Source organism: Emydura macquarii, unplaced genomic scaffold (assembly GCF_026122565.2).
Source record: "Emydura macquarii macquarii isolate MOO-44397 ecotype Brisbane River unplaced genomic scaffold, CSIRO-AGI_Emac_v2 contig_1119, whole genome shotgun sequence".
Taxonomy (NCBI): domain Eukaryota; kingdom Metazoa; phylum Chordata; order Testudines; family Chelidae; genus Emydura; species Emydura macquarii.
The window spans coordinates 10,734,914-10,760,752 of NW_027131256.1; the positions used below are offsets into that span (position 1 = coordinate 10,734,914).

The 25,839-nt window shown below is 39.0% G+C and overlaps 2 protein-coding genes across 5 annotated transcripts in view; one reads left to right on the top strand and one right to left on the bottom strand.

Annotated features, from left to right (window-relative positions):
* The window catches only part of TFG (trafficking from ER to golgi regulator), a 33,918-nt gene extending 22,722 nt beyond the window's left edge, over positions 1–11,196 (top strand). For 2 of the 4 annotated variants that reach the window (XM_067546156.1, XM_067546155.1), the window contains exons 7-9: positions 956–1,096; positions 7,446–7,529; positions 10,402–11,196. In XM_067546156.1, the coding sequence (XP_067402257.1) occupies positions 956–1,096; positions 7,446–7,529; positions 10,402–10,781 (605 nt within the window). In that variant the 3' untranslated portion in view covers positions 10,782–11,196. Of the gene's footprint in view, positions 1–955; positions 1,097–7,445; positions 7,530–9,582; positions 9,624–10,401 lie in introns of all 4 variants that reach the window. The other 2 variants (XM_067546159.1, XM_067546158.1) reach the window with 2 other exon arrangements.
* Positions 11,197–12,063: 867 nt separating this feature from the next.
* Positions 12,064–25,839, bottom strand: part of ABI3BP (ABI family member 3 binding protein) — a 252,722-nt gene continuing 238,946 nt past the window's right edge. The window contains exons 50-53 of the mRNA XM_067546154.1: positions 24,020–24,049; positions 21,887–22,048; positions 15,983–16,105; positions 12,064–13,432 (exon numbers count right to left, since the gene is read on the bottom strand). Coding sequence (XP_067402255.1) covers positions 13,317–13,432; positions 15,983–16,105; positions 21,887–22,048; positions 24,020–24,049 — 431 coding nt within the window. The 3' untranslated portion in view covers positions 12,064–13,316. The remainder of the gene's footprint in view (positions 13,433–15,982; positions 16,106–21,886; positions 22,049–24,019; positions 24,050–25,839) is intronic.

The window sequence follows — 25,839 nt, forward strand, 5'->3', positions numbered from 1 at the left end:
GGTTTGGACTAGATGATCTCCTGAGGTCCCTTCCAACCCTAATCTTCTGTGGTTCTAAATAGTTTTCTTAGAAAAATTTCTCTGCTCTTGGTGGAGGCAGTGGGGAAAAATGAAAGCTTTGATGTGCATATAGGGCTGGTAGAGGAAAAGACCCATTCCCAAAGCTATTCTGATACCACCACACACCAAGGAACTCAGGAGAAAGGGATTTGTTTTGTTTCAAATTTTTAAAAATGTGGGATGTGAAAGTAAAATTGAAAAATACTTACACATTTGTGTCAGTGGAAGTATATTGAATGAGTTGTCTTAAGGGCACAAATATTTACATTTTAGGTTCCAGTTCTGGAAACGTTTATGCATGTGCTTAAGTTTAAGAAGGTTAAGTGGTCCCTTTGAAGTTAGTGGGATTACTCATGCATTGGGTTGGTAGGATTGGGGCCTTAGTTTGCAGGCTTCAGATCAAAATGTACCATGCATAATTATATGTTTATATTTTTCAGTTGGATATTTCAGAACTTTTAACAGATTTAATATAACCAGAATCCACCTAGTCTTTGTGACTTCAAACTATTCATATCCAAGTGAATATTTTCCCCACAATATTTTTCAAAATTGTCATGACAGATGATTATTTTCAGACAGGTGCCTGCCATATCCTGGCTAGAAGTGGAAACCCAAAAGACTATTTAGATATTACTGAGAACAAATAATGCCCCCGTCCTTCAACCTGCCAATCAAAAACTTATTTGCCCTAGGAAATTGTAATTCACCACAGCAGTTTTTTTCCGGGGAGACTGGGTTTTGAATTTAGACTGCATATTGTGCTTTAATGTAGAGCTTTAACTTTTTCAAATGTAAAACTGTGAAGTACTTAATGCAGAAAATACATTCATGAAATGATTATATATAAAGTTTGTTCATTTCTCATGCTTACTATATTCTCTTGCTCCCCCAGGACCACCCAGTGCCCCAGTAGAAGAACGTTCAGGAACACCTGATAGCATTGCTTCCTCCTCTTCTGCAGCACATCCCCCTGGGGTTCAGCCTCAGCAGCCAGCATATGCAGGAGCTCAGCCACAAACTGGTCAGATGGAAGGTGAGCAAGACTTTTTCAGTAGCGTACATTGTGAAAATTGCAGTCAGACAGAATTGTGGTTTGACACCTTTTCCATTAAAAGGTTACATTAGAAATTTAAATTGCACTTCTAGTATAATATGTGACTAGGAATCTTATAAGGAATATCAGACTCTAAAGGCCACCATTCCCCTCATCAGAATATATATTTTAAAGGTTCAGTATTAAAACAGTAGATGGTGCTGTAGCTTTGTCTTCAAAGCCAGATGATACTGAAAAATAACAGGAAGGACATTGTTACGGTAATTACTGTAGTTATAGTAAAATTGGTGCGGCTGTAAATGTCATTGTAAAAACTGACAGAAACGTTAGCTATTCCAGTTGCTAAACCTCACATTAGAACTGTTTGAAAGTCCAACCTGTATGTTACTTTACGTACTGCATGTGTCAAGCGGTAACTGTTGTCACTTACATTTACAGTAATGTGAGAGAAATCTGTTAGCAATGCTGGACTGTATGCTATAAAGTAAGCAATTATACACTACTTACTAATTCTATCATTTAGTGCATGTTCCTTAGAGGACAGAGACAAATTTACTCTCCTGTCCAGCAATCCAGGCCAGCTCAGCTGTTAATGCTCTAATACACTGTACAATGCTATATGATTCTGTTACAGATAGAGTACTGTAATGGCCTTCATAGTGACCTACCAATAATTCTCCTGGTGATTGGTTTGGTTCAGAATCATTTAGCCATTGTGACGGTTTATAGTTGTTTTCCTGCTATCTTTCTTCAAGTGTCTTACTTGGATCTTTTTCTAAAAATGTAAGATCTGGATTTTGGCATTCAAAGCCCTCCATTGTAGTGTGTGCCATTCTTTTTGTGATTTGACTTCTAAAAATACATGTGTTTGAAATCTCCATTACATTCAAGGTCTTTGGTTCTACATTGTAACTTGTAAAAATATTAACCTCCAGACATGCATATCATCATTCCTTTTGATGAAATTCTATTCCAGGAATGACCTGCTGTGTTACCTCTACTTTATTTTAAGTTGCAGTTTAAAAATCTTTCTCTAGTATTCTTAATTTGAATTTTTTTTACATATGAGGCAGAATTGCATCCCTGTTTTGTTTTCTATACTGTATATTGCAATCTAGAGATCAGTGTTCAGCAGGTGAATGTAGCAAACAGTAAAGAAGACTTGAAGGTAACTCAATATCATGTGGCTAGCAAGGAAGATTTTAGGACTGAAATATATAAGATAGATCGAATTAGAGACATAAGTAAACTTGAAATTGGTTGATAAGAGCCAAGTGCTCATAATGTAATCACAGTGTCACTTTCTATGGATTGGAAACAATATAACAAAATATATTAATATGTGCCATTATTATTTATTAAGATTAAGCAAACGTTAACACTTTGTTGAGCAGCTCAGTTGGATTCAGTAACACCAAACATCTGAATGCCTCTGGTTTGTTGCTTTCAGCCTCATACTTTTGTTTGAAAATTCTGTTTGAGTATTTGCTTTTATATATGTTCTTTAAAATGTAAGTGTAAGTAAAATAATTCTCTAAGTTACATTTAATATTTTTAGGGTCTTTCCAGTTTAACCCTTTTGGGTCCGGAGACTTGTGCAGTAGAGGCTTTTGGACACGAACGATTTTAGGTCTTTGTTGGTAGCCAGAAAATGTAACTGAAAAGTAAGCATTGTAACTCTCAGCTGCTAACAGATTTATTTTTGTCAGCAGTTGTGTGGGAAAGGAAGTCAAATTGACAAAAACAAGGTGTGGGTTTTAAAATGTTGACTGTTAAAATATAGTTATGTAACAAGGTAAAGGTTTTAAATTACTAACTCTTGAGTCATTTGTTAATGTCGAGTTAAAAATCACTCACTTTTACATGTTGGAGAGAGGCAGAAGAGACCATGCAACTGCACCAAAACTTCTGGGTTTTCCCACTAAAAGTAATTGGTCATTTAAAAAAAAAAATCCACTTATTTCACACTATTAGTTTTAGCAAAATTCTCTGTAACACAATACAGAGACTGAGAAGACTTTTTAAAATAACATAGCATGCTTTAGAAGCATGTGGAATATACATTTTTGATATCATTTGCCAAAATTAAATTGAGATAAATACAAGGGTTTCTGTTTGTTAAACTACTCATTTTTTCCATCTTTTTTACAGACCTATTTACATTTCATTCCATGTATAAGAGTTCAAATAAAAATGAAAACTGGAGTGTTCTGTAAGTCCTTTCTTGCCTCTCCCAAATTCTCCATTCTCATCGAATGGAGGTGATTTTGTTTTCTCACGTTTTATTTTCAAAATAGGATTCTAGTCACCAAGAAGAGGTTGGAGATCACAGATGTTTCATTTTGGTCATGACAAATATTAGTGCATGCTGTTACTCATCCCTTGATGCATAAATAAGGAGCCTTGTTCGCTTGCAAATAATGGTCACTTACTTTATTGCTAACATTTAAGCTTTGAATATTGTTTTCTGCTTTCATAAACTTAGTTACTTTTATGTGGGGGAGGTGTTGTTCAGTTTCTTTCCAATTAAGCACAGTGGGAGTTCTTTTTCCTTTATGTTGCAGTTTTCTACAACAGGGCACTAAATGCTTCCATTGCAGACTAATTTAAAACATTGTTTCAATTTAAAACGCTATCTCCATTTTTGTTGTTGTCATCTCTAAATTGCCCAATCACGTTTATTTACATCAGTTTCATCAGTCTGCATTTGTCACATCCTCTGTACTTGAAATATTTAAGTAGTTATCATTCTTGTGCATCAAGTGGATTCTAACATAGGATTCTTTGCCACAAATGATTCTAATTCTCTACTTAAAATATTTTAGATCTTTTTTGTTGGGAAATAATTTGGTTTCAATATGCACTTGAGTGCTGAGACTTCTGAATGATTTATGAGTTACAGATTTATGGATGTTCCTTACTTTCTCCTTTGAACTTTTGAAGCATTTTGTTAATTTCAACTAAGATTAATTTAAACCAACTGTTGCAACAAATGCAGTTTTGATGTACTAGGATTACTTGCTTTTTTTAATAATTATCATTAGTTAAATATACTTTTCATCAGAGGATCTAACCTAGAGAGCCACAGGCTTTTTTGTACCCATTTTATGCAGATGTGGCAGCACTTGGTGGTGGGTGAAGTGAATCCTGCACTAATAGATCATAAGTTTGTAAAGCACTTCGGGATCTTCCAAGATGATACGTGCTATACAAATAAGAGATTATCTGTGTACCAGGTTTTAGTCTAAAGTAAACTGAAACAGCTGTCTCTGAACTTCAGAAAACCTACAATAATGCAGGGACCTTTAAACCATAGAATGGTTAACTTGTTTTTTTCATTTGTGCTGTGCAACACTTGGCTTTGTATTATTCTATTTGCTTTGCTTTCAGACTAAAATCTGGTCATAGTGGAATGTTCATAGAGCTTCAGTAATTATATGGGCACATCAGCATCTTGACCTTTACTAGTTTCATTGTGATTGTAGAAACAAAACACCAGCAGCAAATTTTATAGCGAGATACTTATTCAGCAGTTTTTTTGGATGCCAAATACTCTTTGCTGATTCCTCTCCAGTCCCCCATCCCTTTTAATACAGTAAGGTTTCTGTTGACAGAACAGGTGGTAAGCATCCTCATACTTCTCACTAAGGTGCCTCAACCCTGAAGGGACCACTCTAGAGGCGAAAACTTATTTTCTATGTACATTCAATTCTTGGCTTCCCCAGCAGGTGCCAGTGGTGGCATTTCTGATATCATCACTAGTAACTATACAGAGACAACCAGCTTCCTTCAGGTGGCCTATCAAATAGCAGTCTGACAGGAAAGGCTTTCAGTAATTACCTCTAGGGCTTTATTTGAAATGGTGGCAGAGGTGAGAGGCTCTCTGGTCCCTTCATCAAATACCCTGGTTATTTTTGTTATCTATTTACATGTCTGACATTGTTACCAGCTGAATTTTTTTTAAAGTTTCTTGGACTGAGGCAAGAAAAAGTGCTTTAAAAGTTACATCTGAGGAACTTAAATAATTGCTGACAGGTTTAACCTATTTTTTTCCTTTTCCTCATCAACACAAATGGTGGGAGCCTTTTTGGAGAATGGGATAGGAGGAAAAGCCTCAGCAGTGTCATGTTGACTGAGAGGGCTCCCAATAAGAAAATATTTTAAGAGCCTCTCGGAGGGAATGTTCCTAAAGAAGCAAGACAGAAGCCTTTTTCCCACTGGCAACTACCGCAACATCAGGGAACATGATAGAACTAATTGCTCAAGCTTCCCTCCCTTGATGAGCTTTTTACTTTGGCTTTTGGCTCATTGCTTGTTTCTAAAGGTCTCATTGACTTTCTACTATCTCCTTCTTAAAAGATGACCAGTACATTCTCCTCTGTCCTTTCTCTTATGATTCCTTTCCCCGGCTATGTATATTATCTTACTTGATGCAACCCTGTGTGGAGCAACTCTCTGCATAAAGAAAGTTGGGAAGAGTTTTTCTTTTATTCACTCCCTGTCATTTAGCTATTGCAAACCTGCACTTCTCCAAAAACAAACTCTTGGTTTTGAACAACCTGATTTTCGTTGGTAACTGTGGAATGGGATACGTGTGATTTCATTTTTGAATATGGAGTGCTTATTATCTTAGACAAAGTGGCCTAGAAACAAATGGTCACTAACAGACTAATTCCGCTATGTTTTAACAACTGTCCGTGTAAAAGCAAAGGGGGTAAAAACAAACACTTTTTCTTCTGATCGGTGAAGGTGAGAGCCTCTGCTTTCTTTCTCTGTCCAGTCCTTCACTGAGGCTATTAGCTTGATGTGAGACACCACAAAATAAGGAATGTAAATTGTTGTTTAAAACCTTTTCAGCCCCTCTGCCTGACACACATTCAAGACCGCTTGATGGCTTTCCCCCTTTATTCCCTCTGTGCTCCAGAGACTACTTTTTTTTTTCCTTTTGGCAACTTGAGACTCCCATTTGGTTAAAAATGTACATAAGACATCAGATTCTGTAGTTGTAAAATGTGAGATTTTACTTTGATTTTTCTGTAGATTCTGCCTACAGAGTTGGAATATAAATAGTTTTGATCCTTTCACATTTTAAAAAAAAGTAGGGGTATATATAAAATTGTATGCAGTTGCTGTTGGTGAGGAATGAGAGAGTTTACAGCAAATTCTTGGGATTTTGAATCTCTTGATTTAGTCTCTTCAACGTGGAATAACTCAGAAGGTACAGAAATTAGTAATTTTGCTTCTTTTGCAAAGTTTTCCTCTGATTTTTTTTTTTTTCAGCAGAAATAGTAATTGGTACACAAACACGTAATGGCCATAGTGCTGTTAGTATGTCTGCGGAAGCTGAGCCATACATTAGGTGTGGCAGGCATGGCTTGGTTTCTTCTATGCGTGGTATTTGTACAATGGAAGAGAGTTGAAAAGTACAACCCTCCAGCTCAACAAGGAACAGGCCAAGAACAGGCAGATGCAATGTTCAACAGCAAATAAAGAAAAGCAAACATTGAAGTGCAAAATCAGCCTAAGAAAACTGAAATACAACATTAAACTTAGCAAATAGAAATATTAAAACGTGTGCATGGTTTTCTTTAAAGGTGTATACACCTGGGCCTCTTACAAAACTTGGCTTATAGCAAGCCAAATATGCTAAAGGATGTCTGGAAAATGAGATTAGAGTGAAGAATGTACCGTTCTCTCTCTACTGCGCATATAAAAGGTTTTAGAACCCTGGTGTAAACAGGCAACCAGTGGAACTGTTTAACTTTTTAAAGTACCTTCATTTACAGCACAAGTACTGAAGTGGTTAGAAAAGTGTTTTAAGTTTCTAGTTTGATGTTCTGTTTACACATTGGACTAAATGTTCACAATTAAAATAAATACCTTCTGGATTACCTTCTGAAAATGTGAAATAGCACTAATTTTTGCAGGTGAATGATTGGATGCTAGCCGCCGCTGCCGCCCCCTCACCCCCCCAATCCTTTAGACAAGATTTAAAGAGGAAAACACAGTTGTTGGTTTTTTAAAGCCCCATTTATTTAGATCCTTTAATAAACAATAAAATATCACTAGCAGTTAGCCAAACCAGTGTTAATGAAAGCAAATGATACTTGTTGCATCACATACACAGCCCCTGCAGTCTGTTGTTAAACGCGTATGTTAAGTGGGCCTTGCAGGTTAAATAAAACTTAATACTGTTAGACCAATATCGTGGGAGCTGTACAGACAAGTGCCTTGGAGTAGAGCGCTTTGTAACTAACCCGTATGTGGAGGCATTCTACGATCTAAAACACGTACTTTACTTAAAAAACTGTGTGCTTTTAATTCACAGGCCAGATGTATCAACAGTACCCACAGGCCGCGTATCCGGCGCAGCAGCCGCAGCCTCCGCAGCAATATGGTATGCAGTATCCAGGTAAGCAGCTGCTGCTGGTCTCAAATTGCTGTGTGGGCACAGAACGATCACTACGTTTTTCTTAGTGCCTAAGTATTCAGTTCAGTTCTACTCTACTTGGGTGGCAATGCAAGGCACTGAGCATCTTTAACTTCCATCGACTTCAGTGGGATTTGAGGTCAGCCCCTTAAATGATTTTGCCCTTTATTTGTCGGTATTTATCTGTTCCCCCAGCAATAACGGTATATACTGTTTTATGCTGATGTTTGATTTCTTACAAACACGTCAGTGTGACTCAGTTCTGAACTGCAGAGTGTTTTTCATGGGTACCCAACAGAATGCCTCGTTAAAGGCAAAGAAATTCATAAGGCGCTAAGAAGCCTTCTAAAGACTATTTTTTTAATTCTGTTGGAAAGAAAATGAAGTACTCCACTCTGATGCCTCTAGCAAGTGATGCCACCAGCCCAATAAACGTCTCAGCCTCTTAGTACCTTGCAAATCAGAGAGCATGCTTTTCCCTTAGTTTACAGTTGGGTTGAACGTGGGATTGTAGCAGTTCTTCTGTATTAAAGTGTCACCCAAACTAATTTCCAGGACTGATTTTAAAAGAACTATAGAAGTCACTAGTACTTAAACTTAACTGTCCCTCTTTGTCAGCAGAACCCTTTAAATGTTCCTATGCTGTGACCTAGTGCTTCATGATTGAGGGGGTGAAAGTGAAGAAAAAGCTAGGCTTTGACATGGCCCCAAAATAAAGGAATGTAATTAGGCTTACTTAAAGATGTACATGCAATGACATGGAAAAAGAGAACTTTGAATTTCCTTTTAAATTATACAGTATCTAATAATTGACCCTAGTATTGATTGTTTATTCAGCTATTTATTATTACTGTCCTAGTAATGAATTAATAAAGGTATTTATTCATCCTTTTAGATACTGCAGAGTAATACTGTTCTAGTCATGTAATGCTATGAAAAGTTTCATAAAGGCCAATAGACAAATTCAGTATGAACACTTCCAGTTGTTTTAAACTTACATTGCAGGAAATTGATACAGTGTAAATTCAGTGTGTGTGCATGGTCTTGGTGTTTAATCGGAGTTTTATCTCACTTAAAAAACAAAACAAAGCAAACCTTTTGCAGAACACACACACACAAGGAATAGGAGTTGTTTATATATATGAAGCTGTTGCTCTTTTAGAAACGTGTGTAGCAAAGTGCACTAATTTGAAGAGTTTAATTTACTTTCAAGAACAGACTTTTTTACCTTTGCATAACTGGGAAGCAAACCTTGAAACTTGGTTTGGGTAAGAACACTGGAAAGTTCAGCCCTATGAGATTTGTTCTCAATGCACCACCTTTTTCCTCCCCTCAGCACCCTGCGGCTGACTGCTCTGTGTAGACCCTTCCTCCGCCCTGCAAAATTCATGATTTGAAGACTGTGTCAGACATCCTGAAACCTAATTTCATCAGAGCTTGGGGGGGGCCTGTCTGACCCTTTTCAGATTTAAGACTTGAATGGGTCTAGTTTCCAAGCTAGCTTTACACTTTCCTAAGCGTAATAGCAGACTCAGCTGGTATTCTACTGGAAGAGCTTCTATGAAGGTCGGGCATATTGTGGGAGTTCTACTTTCTCAAACTCCACAACTTTCTAAAAGTGTCAATGAAACAAAACAAGAATTTGGAAAACTCTAGAAAAACAGGTCATTGCAGATGGCAGTTGAGGTAGATCTAGATCTAACCCCATTCCTCTCTAGCTTTCATTCCTTGCCCCTCACCACTGTCAGAAGGGATTGGTCTTGCTTTGAATAGTCCTACTTTCAAGCACCACTTTCCTTAACAGTGGGTTATAGTTCCCACTCTCCTCTGTTGGCTGGTGGCTTGGCATGGTGCTGACATTTGGTCATACCAATGAAAATGGAACCTTGGAAAGGTTGGTTTCATGAGTAAATTTTGAGCCTAATTTCAAGGTGAGTTCCAAATTTACTCCAGTGTATTCTTCCATCCTTATTTTCTATCTTCAGGGCTGTGCATTTTTAATAATTCTTATGTATCTGGTGTTTAATGCTGACAGGATTCCAGTCAATGGAGAGGTTTCATTGCAAGTAGCTGCAGGTGTGTTTCATGATAGAGCTATCACATTATAGCAGGATTTTTGTTGTTTATATCTCCAATCTGAGAAATTCCTATGGAAGCTGTTTTTACGCAGACAAATCACATTTGGGATATATTAAACTGATGCCAGCAGCAGTTGTAGCCTAAGATGTGCTGGTCTGCAAAGTTCTTTCACATTTGTTTAACTTCGTAATCTTTGAATTATATCTTTAGCTAATGAATACTAAAAGCTGGGAACTAAACTCTATAATTAGGCATAGATTTAGGTGTAAATTCAGTGCATGTATTCTGCACTGGTTTACAATCTATTTACTGAAAGAAACAAAGTTAAAGCACCTGTCCCAAACGAAACTTTGCTTTTCAGTGTAAATTTGAGTTTAAATTCCTTCATAATGTGAAAACAAAGAGTCCATTTCCCCCTTGTTTCTCAAATAGAAACCCTGGGAATGATTAAGACACCTAATCAGGGTATGTCTTTCAGCCTAAATGTAAAAGCTTTATTTTGGTCTTACTTAAAAATTCTTTCCACTGTCATTAGAGAATGTTCCATTTTAGTGCACCGAGCCCGTTTGTGTGTTTATGTGAAGGAAAAGAAAAACGGCAGTTCATCATCATCCAGTTGTGCGCACCGTCTGTTGCATATATCAAAACTCAGGATCATTTCTTGTGCTTACTAATTAGCTAGTACTCAAATATCTCTGTTTATAAGGAAACCGTCTCAAAGCAAATATGCAGCTTTATTCTCACACATGTATTGCTTTGTTGTTTGACTTTCTAGCAGGCTATAGCCAGCAGACTGCTCCTCAACAAGCACAGCAATTCCAAGGATACAGTCAGCCGGCATCACAGGCTCCTGCTCCTGGCTTTCCTGCTCAGCCACAGCAACTGCCTGCTCAACCGTCTCAGCAGTACCAGGCAAGCACCTACCCACCACAGAACTATACTACGCAAGCCTCCCAGCCTGCTAATTATAATGTGGCCCCTGCTTCCCAAGCTGGAATGGCTCCCAGCCAAGCAGGCGCATATCAGCCAAGGCCAAGTTTCACACCACCCCCAGGAAGTACTATGACTCCCCCTCCAAGCGCGCCTAACCCGTATGCACGCAACCGTGCTCCCTTTGGTCAGGGCTATACTCAGCCAGGACCTGGCTACCGATAAGGAAGCTCAGCTGCTGAATGAGACAGGTAAATACAAGCAGCTATTACCCATCCCAACAGATTCCATTGTTTAGAATTGGTATTGATGTTCTAACACTATAATAATAAGCAGAGTATTCTTTCACTGTTGCTGGAACAAAAGACCAAATGAATCTTATTTCCTGCTTTAAATTCTATCAGCTTCCTACTTAAATTCGGGGGTTTTGGAAACACTTACCTAAATGTTTGTAAGGTGATTGATTGACATTCTAGTTTGCCTTGTCTGAAGGATATTAAAATGCTTGTTGGAAATTAGCCCATTTATCTGGCTTGTTTTTACTAATACCATGATGTACTAATTTAGACCCATTCTGGCGATAAAATTAGGTATGTATAAATTGTAACATTCAAAGCTAATAAAAATGTTGAATCCAATACTTGATTTGTTTTAATAATTATTAAGCACTCTTGATAGGTATGTATGGTGAAAAAAGATCTGTACTTGTCGGGTTATAATTACTTGGACTATGAACGATGCTTGCTAGGCCTGAGGGAAAGGGCAAATGCAGACTGCTTTTGCAGATGTTATATTCAGGAATAACTTGTCACTGTGTGCTTATGTTACAGATTACCAAATCATGATAGTTGTCACTGTATTAGTATGGCTCACAGTGAGACTATATTAAGGAACATAGCAATGGCTTTAAAGTGTGATTCTATGGAAGCTTGACTCGATAGAAATGTCTTGGTACTTGGCCTTCATACAAGGAACAAAAAAAAAAAAAAGATGACCACAAACCTTTTGCCAACCAGAAAAACTTGGCGAGAGTAGTTCTACGAACTTCATTCTGAGCAAAGAAAAACCAGAACAGACCCCACGGGCACAAAAGATGGTAATGTGCAAAACCAATATTTTTCAAGTCCTCCTAGAACAGTGTTTCTCAACCTTTTTGATGCTGGTCCACAGAATGGTCACTGAAAAACACTGTTAGAGTACATGCTACTTGTAAGTATGTAGCGTACAAAGAAAAACAGCTAAGGTTAAAGAGCTGTGTAAATATTATAAGAAACCCTAACCATTCACTTTCTTCTTACTGTAGTGGTGGTTCTTCCAAAAAAGGATTGCTGGAGTAGAGCAGGGAAGCTTGCAATGTATCCACTTCTGATGATGGAAGGCTGTTAGTTTTGTGCTACCTCTCACCCACCACTGTGTTTCTCAATATGCAACACTGAGTAGAAAACCAGTCAATATAAAACATTACATGACTAAAAAATATTTTATTAGGAGTACAGTGTACCTGCAATGTACTTTAAAAAGGCATTTTCTACAAACGACTCATATTTCCTTGGTGTTCAGACCTTTTTAATACAATGAATAAACACCCTACTTTAAAAAACCACATCTCTTTATTTAGTTCATAAATGTTCAAGCAATACAACATATAGCATTGTTGGGAGGGAAAGAAGGGGTAAGTGGATTTTTTTTAATGGAACTACTGTAAAAGTAGTTTTGAAAGAATTAATTTCACTCTACTTTTCCCTTTGTCCCAAAATAATTTTTTGAAAAGTCATTTTGTTTTAATAAAGCAAACCTGATTGTGCTATCAAGACTGGTATTTTAAGCATATCCTCCGACACCTCATCTTAAATTCTGTGGTGCTATACATTTGGCCTGTAAAGTAGTTAGTCTAAATTTCAGAAAACCCACTGCAGTAGAGGCAGATTTGACTTCTGTTCCCTGTGCCTACCTGAAAGTATTTTTATTTAATCAGGCTATCAATCAACCTAGCATGTAGGTGCCTTGAACCTAATCAGGTTCTATTTTAAGTAACCACTGTTTATAGGGACAGACTGTACACTTTAACCACATGTGCAGACAATGTTTCTACTGGTCAGTTTCTTGGCAGCAGGCTTCATATGTACACTTAGATTTGAAGTTATACTTGCATTTTAAAAAACTAGAATTTTTTCCTTAGAGGCTGTTTTCTTGGTGCTGAAGCATGTAAAATATAACAAGCTTCCCATTTTGGTGAGTGTGACTTGTCTATGTAGAGGTAAGGGGAAAGTTCAAGATCTTCCTAATTCAATAATTTAAGTAGGTGGGGAAATAGCTTGAGACTTTACAGAATTACCGTGCCAGGCAGCATATGACACTATATACTTTAGTAAAAAATCAGAGTGAATATCTAAAATTAAATGTATATTGCAGTTTCATGATCAACTTCGCCATAACTGTGCCTCAAAACATTTATTACAACATTGTGATAAATAATATACAAACTGTATCTTTTAAAATAAACTGTACCTTGATACGCAGCATATAGGGAGCCAGCTTCCCCAGACCATCTCCTATGACGTGCTTATCTTGCTGTTTGATAAAATGGTGTAACTATAGTAAGCAGCCTATGCTATTAAACACAGTTAATGGAGTATTGTCATTAGAGTTTTATACATGTTTAAATGACAGGAAGACCATAAACATTTCTATCTCTGAACTTGAACTTGTTGGGGGGATGGTAGTGACAGGCCTTCTTTCAGTATCAAGTTCATGTAGCAGCTACCATTGTCCAGGTATTGAAGTTCCACACTCATACCAATGAACATAAGTAATATGGGTCTGACCACCTATTTTTCCAAACTTTACAGGTTCCTGGCGAACTGCTCTGTAAAAGCCTAATAAAAAACAGTGAGGAAAGGCTTAGTACAGAGGGAAAAAAAAGACAATACCTTCCACAGGTACACCAGCTTCTCAGACAGTGTTTATCTGACTGTAATAGATCAGCACTTACCAACTGCCTGAGTACTATTAGTTGAATTTAAACATTCTGTAGCAGATGAGGAGAAATAGTTTGTGCAGCAGCATATAATCAAAATCCATTCTGGATAACTGGATGGGGAGGGGGAACAGACCCTGTCATCTTGAGAAAATTGGAGAGGGGCAGGCTTGCCTTTTCTGAATGCACGTGGAGAGTGGGGAGGAAATGGAGAACTGTCTGGTTCTATTGGAAGTGCTTGTGGAGGGAAGAATGTCTCAGGCCACTCCCCTTCAGAGATATGAAGCCCGTAGGGCATACAGCAGCCATGTGCAGGGGTTGCTATGCTGCCCTGCCCTACAATAGAGGCATAGTCTGAACTGGATCCAAGATGCCAGTTATGGGGATCAGGAAGCAATTTTTCCCTGGGGCAAGAGTAATAAGGGGCTTGGTATTTTTTTCACTTTCCTTGCAGCATCCTGGAAGCCTGGTGTGAGGTTAATGAGGAATAAGAACAGGGTTTGGAATTTCATAGCAGCTCCTAGAGGTAAACATGAGACCTAGGTGATAAGTGGGGGACCCTGTTCTCCTGGAAGAAGATGGGAGAGGGCCTTCAGGCTTCAGGTACACCCTCTATCCCTCTTGGAGGGGGATGGTGAGAAGATTCAGAGATGGGCTGAACCCTAGTGGATAGACTGGAAAGAGCCCACACTGAATAGTGGTTATTTGGCAGCACACTGGAGCCAGAGAAATGCCTGGGGGATGGGTGGGGTGGTGAGGGTGTGCCCAAGTGAAAGTTGCAGCTGTCTACTTTAAAATCCGCCTGGGTCCCGATCAATACAAATACTTACTTACCGCCCAAACAAACTATTCACCTACTCTTGAAAAACCGAATAAGCAATGACCAGCCTGATTGATAGGAGAAAAATGAAAAGTTGCAGTCTGTGCCTCCTACCCTACCGCAGTGCAGCGAGAGCACCTACATAATACATTTGGGGGGGATGAAACCAACTAGCCCAGCAAAGCTGGAGGCAGAAGTGAGAAGCAGTCGGCAAGTCACCAGTTTCTCTCTCCCCTCAGTTCATTTCTTAGGAGAGTGAAGTTAGTGAGAGCAGAGGGATGTCCCTGAAGAAGATATTTCTCCTACTTTAATGCGCACACAGCTACCAAAGAGGGGGATCCTTGCATTAGATATTGAGGCAGTCCTTGGACAAGTTGCCAAGTATTTTCTATGTTCTCTGGAAGTAGTAGAGTCAAGGGGGCGGAGATGCCTGGTTGTTCTTAAATACCCAGTTAGAGGCAAAGTGAGCATCTGTTGACATTGGTTTTACTTTTGGAGAAGAATTGCTTGTAAGTGACTCTCTTGTAGTTACGTTAATATTGGGGAAAAATCCCAGTTAACTTTTAACATAGCAACGTCAAGTGAAATGCATACTGAACTTGTCTTGTGGAAACATCTATAAATATGACCTTGATGAAGATTTAGCAGCTCAGCTATAAATCGTTAAACTCAGAGACTGAAGGCAAACATTAGCTCTGGTTGTGGTGTTTGGAAGCTTACCTGGTACTGTGCTTGTGTATTAAAACTACATCTGGCATTTCTGATTATTACTGGCTCGACAATGCCATTTTGAATACAAACTTGCTTTCAGATACAATACAAACAAACTTATTTATTTGCTCTCAGGAGAGCAGTTGCAGGAGGTTCAGCTACCTCACTTTTATCCTCTGTGGACATAATAGTTCAATGAGGGGGATATTATTATTATTTAGGGCTTAATATGGTGCTTTTCATTTGCAAAGCAGCTTGCAAACACGAAGGCCTGGTTTACACGCTGATTTCATGCTAGTATAATTACCTCAGTTGGTGTGTTTTGTTTTGCTTAAACAAATAAATAAATAGACCTGTGCAACTGGAAGTGCGGATGCCTTATACTGGTATAGCTTATTCTGCTTCCCCGTATAGGAAGGGTAATAAGGTATACTGATCTGACTACCTCCACCCTACGGTGCATTGTGCTTTAATTACACTGGTATACCTAAAGCAGTACAACCTTTTTGCGTAAACAAAGCCTAAGGCCAGGTCTACGCTTGGAAGGCTTTGCCGGTATAGCTATACTATGCCAGCACAGCTCTCCTAAATGTGTCAAAAGCGCCGTTTGACCAGTATAACTGCATCTACACTTGGGGCTTTGGCTGGCACAGACAGCTATGTCAGTGACAAATCACACCCCATTGTAGCTATGCTGGCAAAAGTTTGACATTTTCTTTAAAGGCTTTTAAGGATGAAAAAAATATGTTGGGAAATATAAAATATGAAAGAGCTCTTACAATCTACCACAATACTAGTTACAATTTCCCTCTAACATACTATTCATCATCAAAGCACTGTATAATAAACCACACCGGGCCACCTCAGAGGGAAGTACACATTATTAGTGCCATTACAACTACACTCTTCAGAACTTACCACTTTTGGTTGGTAGCTGGTCTGAGAAAACTTGCTGCCCTGTCCTTCCATCTAAGAATGAATCCACAAATTGACAATGATCTTCTCCATGTCCCCTCTCGTCTCCTATGTTGTAAAATTGTCCTGGAAACAGAAAGGAAATATCATGAGGAAAACCCTCTGAAGATCAATAACATCAGAGCTTTTGTTAGTTCCTTTGTAGCTAAAGCAGGTTCTGAGTTGAGTTCCAGTATTCATTGGAAATTTCTGCTTTTGCCAGACACAAATGTTTCCCTTTTCAATGGCTGACAGGCATTGTGGTTGGGTACTTACACAATGTTGTAGAAACAGAGTTCGATCTTAATTGGGACGGCATCAGACTCAACACTGAGACAAAATGGTGTGGCTGTGCTCTGCTTCTTGGGGATTGTGTAATAATATACCTGATAAAAAGCCCACAATGCATTACCATGTATTTTTTGTTATGTGATATTACACACATGGGCACACACAGACCTATGAAGATAAAATTATCAAAGATGGAAGTCTCCCAGTAATAACTAGCTAATAGGGTATATTTCCAACAGATAGAGCTAACAGCTATTTACGCAAAAAAATAGACCCAAAATATTAATTAACACTCAAGCAATTGAGCATCTCATCTCCAGAGATAAAGCTTTTTATGTCTTATTGTGACTAGCTTATCTTTCCAGGGGTTTAGTGAGTTTGAAAGAGGATGAAATGGAAGAATTTTTGAGAGGAAGAATGTTATTTTTTCCTCCCCTCAGAATCTTAGGATCTGAAACTTGCTCATATTTTGCTATCAGCACTTTCTTAACCAAAAAATTTAAAGATCATTACATTTTTTAATATAACTAAGCCTAGATAGATTCTTTTAGAATACAGATTGCAAGATGGAAATCAAATCTCTGTGTGGCTCAGTTACTGACAGTAAACCAAGATGGTTCCTCAATTTGCTGGACACAACAGGTTAAATTCGGCTCTAATGCAGTTGGGTGTAGTTCCATTGAATTCAATGGATTTATACTGACCTCCAGCAGGGCTGAAATTTGCCTTAGAACTGGAAACTTTTCCACTACAGTACAGTTGCCAACGCCACGTGAAAGAATGGTGAAAAATGTGACAAAGTTATATGTATTGGATAAACATTCCAGTTCATTCAAATATTATGACAACTGGTCTGGTGTTGGTTAAAACAATACAAGCAAGAGAACTATACTTTGTAAATGTAATGAATACAATCTGTCTGCCTTGGTCATTCTTCTACCAAGTTAAATCACCATTCTTCCAGCAACAGCAAGAGCAAGAACAATCAAATGGAAATAAGAAAATGGACCACTGCTAGTTTTGGGCCCCCCACTACAAAAAGGATGTGGACAAGTTGGAGAGAGTCCAGCGGAGGGCAACAAAAACGATTAGGGGGCTGGATCACAAGACTTATGAGGAGAGGCTGAGGGAACTGGGCTTGTTTAGTCTGCAGAAGAGGAGAATGAGGGGGGATTTGGTAGCAGCCTTTAACTACCTAAAAGGAGGTTCCAAGGAGGATGGAGCTAGGCTGTTCTCAATGGTAGTAGATGACAGAACAAGGAGCAACAGTCTCAAGTTGCAGTGGGGGAGGTTGGATATTAGGAAAAAGTTTTTCACTAGGAGGGTGGTGAAGCACTGGAATGGGTTACCTAGGGAGGTGGTGGAATCTCCATCCTTAAAGTTTTTAAACTGTGGCTTGACAAAGCCCTGGCTGGGATGATTTAGCTGAGGTTAGTCCTGCTTTGAGCAGGGGGTTGGACTAGATGACCTCCTGAGGTCCCTTCCAACTCTAATATTCTATAATGATTCTACATTAGATATTTTTTCTGAGACTGAAGCAGCTTTCAATGCAATGTCAATTCATCTGATTTAGAACAGTTACGAGTCCTGCTAGATTAGCACCACTGTTTCTTCCACCGACTAGTTTTACAACACGCTATGCCTCTGTCAGTTTTGTCATTTTATAGACTTTCAGGCCAGAAGGCACCATCATGATCATCTAGTCTGATGACCTGCACATCGTAGCCCACAGAACCTCGCCCACCCACTCCTGTAACCTCTGGCTAAGTCACTGAAGTCTTCAAATCATGACTTAAAGACTTCAAGTTACAGAGAATCCACTGTTTAGTTTAAACCTGCAAGTGATCTGTGCCCCATGCTGCAGAGGAAGGCAAAAAACCCAAGAACCTCTGCCAGTCTAACCTGGGGGAAAATTCCTTCCCAACTCCAAATATGGCAGTCAGTTGGACTCTCTGATTATAGCTAGTCCCATAGCAAAGAATGAACGATACCTATCTTAAAATAGTTTATCTTGTTCACATAATTGCTGAGACACTACATACATTAGAGATATGCACCCCACAGGGTTTTCCTTGTGTGTGCATGTGTGTGTGTGTGTGTTGCAGGGAAGGTTGTGGGGGAGCCAGGCAGCATAGCTGGTTATGATTTTGGCATGGTCAGTCCAGCATTCTTGTAAGTTCTCTTCTCTCTTTCCCATTCCATAAGCCTAACTAGGGGCCCAATCCTATGAGGTGCTGAGCTCGGGTACTGATTTCAGGAGGGGTGGAAGGGAATTAGCTACTCACGGGACATCCTCAGCACATGACAGGATTAAACCCTAAAATGTACTTCTTTCAATCACTTTTTCTGGTTTTTGTTACAACCCCACGTAGTAAACATCAAACGGCTTTTGACCTTTGGGGATATTTCCCTTATGTTATACAGCTCTGTGTTACTCTCTGCATTCTGGGTGCAACAGTTACACCCTTGTCATTGCAACACTACAATGATGCTCATTGAGGCCCTGTCTATACTTGGGAGTTTTTTGCTCTGGGGCAACTATACTGAAGCAGTAGTGCTCCACTTCATGTGTCGGTGCGTCCCGGCGCTGTTGATGGGAGATCTGTGCAGCAGTAGGGGCCGTGCATGCTCAGAGGGTTTCTCGCGGTGCTGTTGGCACCCTAACTGTCGCTTGTACGGCCCAACCCCCCTCAGTTCCTTCTCTACCATGGAGAGTATAGATACTCTGAAGTAGAGGGATGGAGTGGGGGGTAGTGGAGCACCCACAGGGGGACACATCTCGAAGAAGCTTGGTTACTGCATGAGGTGAGTAACTTTCTCTTCTTCTTCGAGTGATGTCCCTGTGGGTGATCCACTTCAGGTGACTGGAGAGCAGTCCGAAATTGGGATAGCTTCTCTGCAGGATTTGCACCTTTTAAATCCTGGTGATCCTGGCATTTCCGACTTTTAGGGAAGGTGTTACTCCCTGACTATTTATGCTACAGCGAAAGAAAAAACAAATATATATATATAGTTTAACTATGTAACTTAGCTATCTTAACTAACACATCCTATGACTAAACTACGCCTAACTCACTAATTCTTATCTTTTATCTTAAGGGGAAAGGAGTGCTGCGTAGCTCCGTCTCAGGCCAGGGACGGTTGAGAAGGAACTGAGGGGGGGTTGGGCTGTGTGAGTGACAGTTAGGGTGCCAACAGCGCTGGGACACACCGACGCCTGAAGTGGAGCACCCACAGGGACATCACTCGAAGAAGAACCTAGGGTTGACCATGACAAGTTAACAGAATTCTAAACAAAACTTGCCCTGCCTACATGAGGTACCAAGTCCAGTTTAAAAAATCACTGTAGCCACCATGTTTTAAAACACAACCTATTTTCCTAGTCTACGCATGCCCTGTGTAATCTAGACCAATGGTTCTCAACCTTTCCAGATAACTGTACCCCTTTCAGGAGCCTGATTTGTCTTGCATATCCCAAGTTTCATCTCACTTATAAAAGACTTGCTTACAAAATCAGACATAAAAATACACAAGTGTCACAGCACACTATTATTGAAAAATTGCTTACTTTCTCATTTTGTCTGTATGAAATTTTAATTTGTACTGATTTAGCTAGTGCTTTTTAATGCAGCCTGTGGTAAAACTAGGCAAATATGTAGATGAGTTGATGTACCCCGTGGAAGACCTCTGCATATCCCCAGGGCTACGCGTAACCCCAGTGAAAACCACTGATCTAGACCTACTCTTAGAAGAGTTAGAGAGCAAGGTGGTAAAACCAGTGGCATTTGCACTAGTTCTCCTACTAATTGTAGCATCAATGGAGCTGCCCCAACAGAAGTTTAATTCTCTCCCCAAAACTGCCCACCAATTTATCAGTAAATAAATAAATGGAAAATTGAAACAAAAGCTTTTTCTCTCTCTCTAGATGAGGGCACATGTGTATTTAGACACAACAAACATTTGGGAATAAACCAAACCAAACCAAACCAAACCACTGGCAGACAAAAACAGAACAGAGGCCAGCACTTATTAGATGATTTTAGCAATCTGAATGTAATGCATAATACGAAACTACATCAAAAAGGCTAGTGTTACTACTAATGAAAATGTGTATGTTGGGGGGAGAATGGGGTGTAAAAATAACCCTAGGGCTGTCAATTAATTGCAGTTAACTCAAGCAATTAACACAAAATAATTTAACTATATTTTAAAAAAAAGTCATGATTAATCGCAGTTTTAATCACACTGTTAAACAATAATAGAATACCAATTTTAAATTATTATAAATATAAATATATAAATACAATCTAAGTATTATACATATTTGAAAATGTAGAAAAACATCCAAAATATGTTGATTTCAATTACAACATAGAATACAAAGTGTACAGAGCTCACTTTATATTATTATTTTTATTACAAATATTTTCAGAGTAAAAAAGATAAAAGAAATTGTATTTTTCAATTCCTCATACAAGTACTGTAGTGCAATCTCTTCACCATGAAAGTGCAACTTACAAATGTAGAATTTTTTTTTTACATAACTGCTCTCAAAAACAAAACAATGTACAAATTTAGAGCCTACAAGGCCACTCAGTCCTACTTCTTGTTCAGCCAATCACTAAGACGAACAAGTCTGTTTACATTTATGGGAGCTAATGCTGCCCACTTCTTATTTATAAAGTCACCTGAAAGTGAGAACAGGCGTTCGCATGGCACTGTTGTAGCTGGTGTTGCAAGATATTTACATGACTGAAAGTCATTTACATTTACAAGGTATTTACATGACTGAAATGCTAAACATTTGTACGTCCCTTCATGCTTTGACCACCATTCTAGAGGACATTCTTCCACGCTGAATTTAAATTAGTATTCTATTAGTGTTTAATAGTGCAATCAAAACTCTGATTAATTGTGACTATTTTTTTAAATCTTGAAATTAATTGCAATTATTTTTTGTAATTGTTTGACAGCCCTAAAAAAAACCAACACAAACAAATGGGCAAAATTTAAAATAAAGGAAGTGAAAGCAGATGAGGAAAAGATTACAGTTAAATACAAAGCCATATGTATAAAATACATTAAAACAATCCCTATAAAACTTCATTATTCAGAAAAGAACCATAAGATGTTTACAGGCCAAAATGGGTTACTGCAGGAGAGTATTGTAATCCCTGCTCCATCTCGTCTGTTCCTCTCTACTCCATTTCTTGTGGCATCACATCTAATATTAGGCCCCAACCATGCATTAAGAACTGTGCAGGCACAGGTTTTTAATACAGAACTAACGCCACAGAGTGTCCGCTCTTCAGAGCAGGGGAGGGCCCTTGTTTTTATACATGTTCTCGCACTCTTTTGGGTACCATACAACAGGTACTATTAATAGTAACCTGTGATTCTTGGAACATCCAGTATAATCCATATTTCCAAGGTAAGTAGCATATGCATGTCTGATCAGACTTTAAAACCATTCGGTCCAGGCCCATGGATATGAAGGACCTAGATGACTGTGTGTGTATTGTACAATTTGGGTCACAACTATAAAAATACATGAACACTGCTTTTGGTTTCTCTTACCTGTAAGTGAATCACTGAGGTAAATCTTATATCTTAGGGAGTTACACAGTTGCACACCTACAAATTTCTTGTACCAGGTCCTCTTGACATACTGCTTCCCTTTGCATTCTGAATAGGAGTCAGAATTGAATGGGATTTCAGTCCAGATAGCATCTTTTCCCACTGCAGGAGAAGAAGAAAGAGGAGAATTAATGACACTGCTGTACAAAACTGGGTGTGACAAATACATTCAAATAACTATAGAGGACCAGAAACCCAAATGCAACAGGACGACACTCAGAACATATTAATAGCACCAGTCACCTGCATGTTGAAGGATATTTTATGGAGTCGGTAAGCAGATAAGTGTGCATATATATAGTGCAGTGTGTTCCAGTCCCTGGCTGTCCGCACTACTGTCCCTTCTCGGGGTCTCTCTGAGGGCACCCCCACAGGTGTCAGTTCTCCACCTCTTATGGGGTGAAATTCCACAATTCACCCACTCTCCGACCAGGATCTAGGTTACAGCCTCCAAGGTACCAACCATAAATAATTCAGCAAGTCCAACTGGGATTGGGTTTCTCCTTGGGAGCCTCTCACAGCATATTTTTGCAGAGATACAGAAATAGCTTCTTCAAAACAAAGCATCGTTTATTTTTCCCAGAAGGCACACAATGCTTAGAGAAGAGGGCTTTAAAATAACCAGGACCTACACATGTATTTCCTTTCCTAAGTTTAACTTCTCCGTCCACAGCTCAGGGTGGTCTGGCTTATTCACCATCTCTGAGTTGGGAGGAACAGCCTACACTGCTTGTAGTCCTCTCCTTGTCTCTGAATGTCTCAGTCAGATTGACACATCCTGGCTAGTCTCTCTCAGCTCACTCAACACCCTTCTCCCTTTTCTAGCATATTTAGTGGGTTAGGTCTCCTTTGATCTCAGGCTTAGCCTTGGGCAGAGAACAGCATCCTAGCCTCGATGGAGCCAGCTAGATAACAACTGCCCACAATTGACGGCCCAGCAAATATTCTCTTAATTCTTCTGAGGCCGTGGATACAAGAGGCTGTCTTATCTTTACCGTTCCTGGTTCCTAGAACAATGCTTTTACAATTTAACTCTATGCAGTCAGCAATACAAAATTGAACAGGAAACTGAGTCACAAAAACAGTCATAAGAAATACTACAAACATGTTTCCAGTTTTTCACACAGGGACCTGACTTTGGCATTGGTTCTGATCTCAGTTACACTCATATAAATCAGGAATAACTACTGAAGTAAACAGTCCAGATTTAGGGTGCTGTAACTCAGATCAAAATCTGGCCCTTTATGTGCCAGGTGCACGGCCGTGTCAAGGATCCAAATATTTGTATGTTTATTGGTAAAATTCCAATTTATAAAAGGGGGTAACATACAGGAGTGTGTGTATGGGGCGGGGGGGGGGAGGAGAGAGGGAACTATGATTCCACAGCTTTTTTAGCAGACAAAGTACAAATTCAGACACAGTTAACTTGCAGCCAACTGTACACGATAAACAAGATGAGATTGCCTAAGCTGTGGAAAGGAAGAGTATTTGCAAATTTGTAAAGGTGGATTCAGTATCAAATGCAAAAAAAGTCCCTTTGGCTGAAATGGGTCTCTTCTGCTCTTTCAGAGCCTGATCCAACTCCCACTGAAGTCAACAGGAGTCCTACCACTGGCTTCAAGAGGAACTGGGTCAAGGCCTTTAGAAACTGACTAGTTTTCATGGCATACATTTAAGCACAATGACGGATAAATAGCAGACTTTGACTTGCATTCTGTTAAGTCACTTACTAAGTGAGAAATAGTTTATTCTTTTTACAGAACTTTTTATTGATTTAACACCAGGGCAGAGAAAATATGAGCTGCTCAGGGCTCATTTGTGTACATTGGTTCCAAGCCATCCTGCCACAGGAATACCACATCACATTTGATTGTACTATGCTCAGGTAAACAGTTAGACTGGCAGGAATTACTTCCAAGTGATACAGATGGAATAAGTGAAAGCATGTGTGAATGTTGTTTGTTCCATGGCATACGTAGCTGGGACAGCACAACCACTCCTGTCATAAAGCAATACTTTATCTTACTTCAGAGAAATGTTCTGATTAGAGCATGCTATACATAAAAGGCTTACTTGAAATTGGCTCGCTCACTCTTGGATCCGCTGGGAAGAAAAGCAAACACTCAATCAGACACTGTAAAATAACCTTGCCAGATATTACAACAGAAGTACATTGGAAAGCGATTTTCTATGGTTGACAAACTATAATTTGCAATACAGCAACCATTTTTGGAAATTGAGTTCACTAAATTTGTGAAGTAAATTAAAGAAATAAACTGCTCATGTAACTATTTGGAATTACTGCATGACTGAGCTTTTAAAATGTTGTTAATGGTTCACTACCAGTAAAATTGGGTTTCATTTAAAAAAAACAAAATTACGACTATCATCAATACACATATTTCCATGGCATTTTTTAAGTGTCAGTGTCGACAATTTAATTTTTTCAAAGGATTCCTTTGTAGTGCTCTCTGATGCAGCTTTGCGCTAGTGCATGAGAATGAGAAATGGAGAACATGTGGAAACTGATTAGGAAAAGTGAAACTGACCAGTTTATTTTCATTCTCCAGACTGAGTGAAAGGAAAAAAAACCATCATCAGAAATCATGAAACTGCATTAAAATATAAATGGTTCTTTCAAGTATCAATTTTTCTTAAAATATATGGGACATATTCTGAATTTCTTACTCAGTTTCCACTTACCTCTTACTCAGTCAAAACTCCCATTAATTTCAGAGAGTAAGCACTGAAGGATTTGTCTTAAAATGTTAAACCTGATAGTGTCCGTTTAAAGAGGCTAGTCCTGGGACACAGTAAGTCCTTGGTAATTCAGAGTACTTTAAACTATCAACAGCCAACTATAAACATAAGAATAGCTCCTGCTTCTATTGCAGTCAAAGGCTACATTGTAATTGGCTTCAAGAGAAGCTGCATCTGGATGGATAAAGCAATGCAATCCTGAGCGATTCTTTCTGTTCCCCAAAGCCAGGTCAGGTGGGACTTTACTTATTGCACCATTTTAAACACATGACAAAGTCACAATTAACACTCTAGCTTGCAGATGCATTAGATTGGTATAAAGCCCTCGAAAACATATATCTGCTAAATGAGTAATCCTTAATCTTAAGAGAATAAATGTACTGTGCTCACGTTGACTCCGTTCCACTACGCATCAATCCAGTGGGTAAAACACTGGATTAGGATCTAGGGCATCTGCATTCTATTCCCGACTCTGGCACTGACCTGCGGGATGACTTTGGGCAAGTCACTTAATCTCTCTGTGCTTCTGTTTCTCTTCCTGCAACAAGTCTGCCCTCTTCATTTAGACTGTAACCTCATCAAGGAAGTGACTCTCTCTCTCTAGATTATATTTATTTCCATACATGTACAGTGCCTACCACAATGGGACTCTGAGCTCAGTGAAGCCTCGAGGCACTGTCGTGATATAAATAATAAGTAATAAAATGATAAAAATCCTATATTTCAGACAGTGAGAAAACCATGGGCAATAAAGCAAAATTGTGCGCAATGTGTAAATCTGCTATGTATCACTGTGTGCAGAGATATATAGGCCTGTCTGTTTGCAGAGATATCTGATACAGGGATAAAAACATGAACATGGATTTACTATAATAAAGTTTATATACGTGCACACAAAAATCCTACTCACTGAACAAAGAAAAAAAAAAAGAATACCCCTGGATTCAGTGTAGGCCTTGGTACATCTTCCTTCGTTAAATTACAACTGGTCTTGCACCCGTAAAGGAGTATGGGAATTTGTCATTTATATATAGGGAAACAGAGGCACAGAAAGAGATGAAGTGAAATGGCCAAGGTCACCTAGCAGGTCAGTGGTGGAACTGGGAAGAGAACCCAGGTTTCCCAAGTCTGAG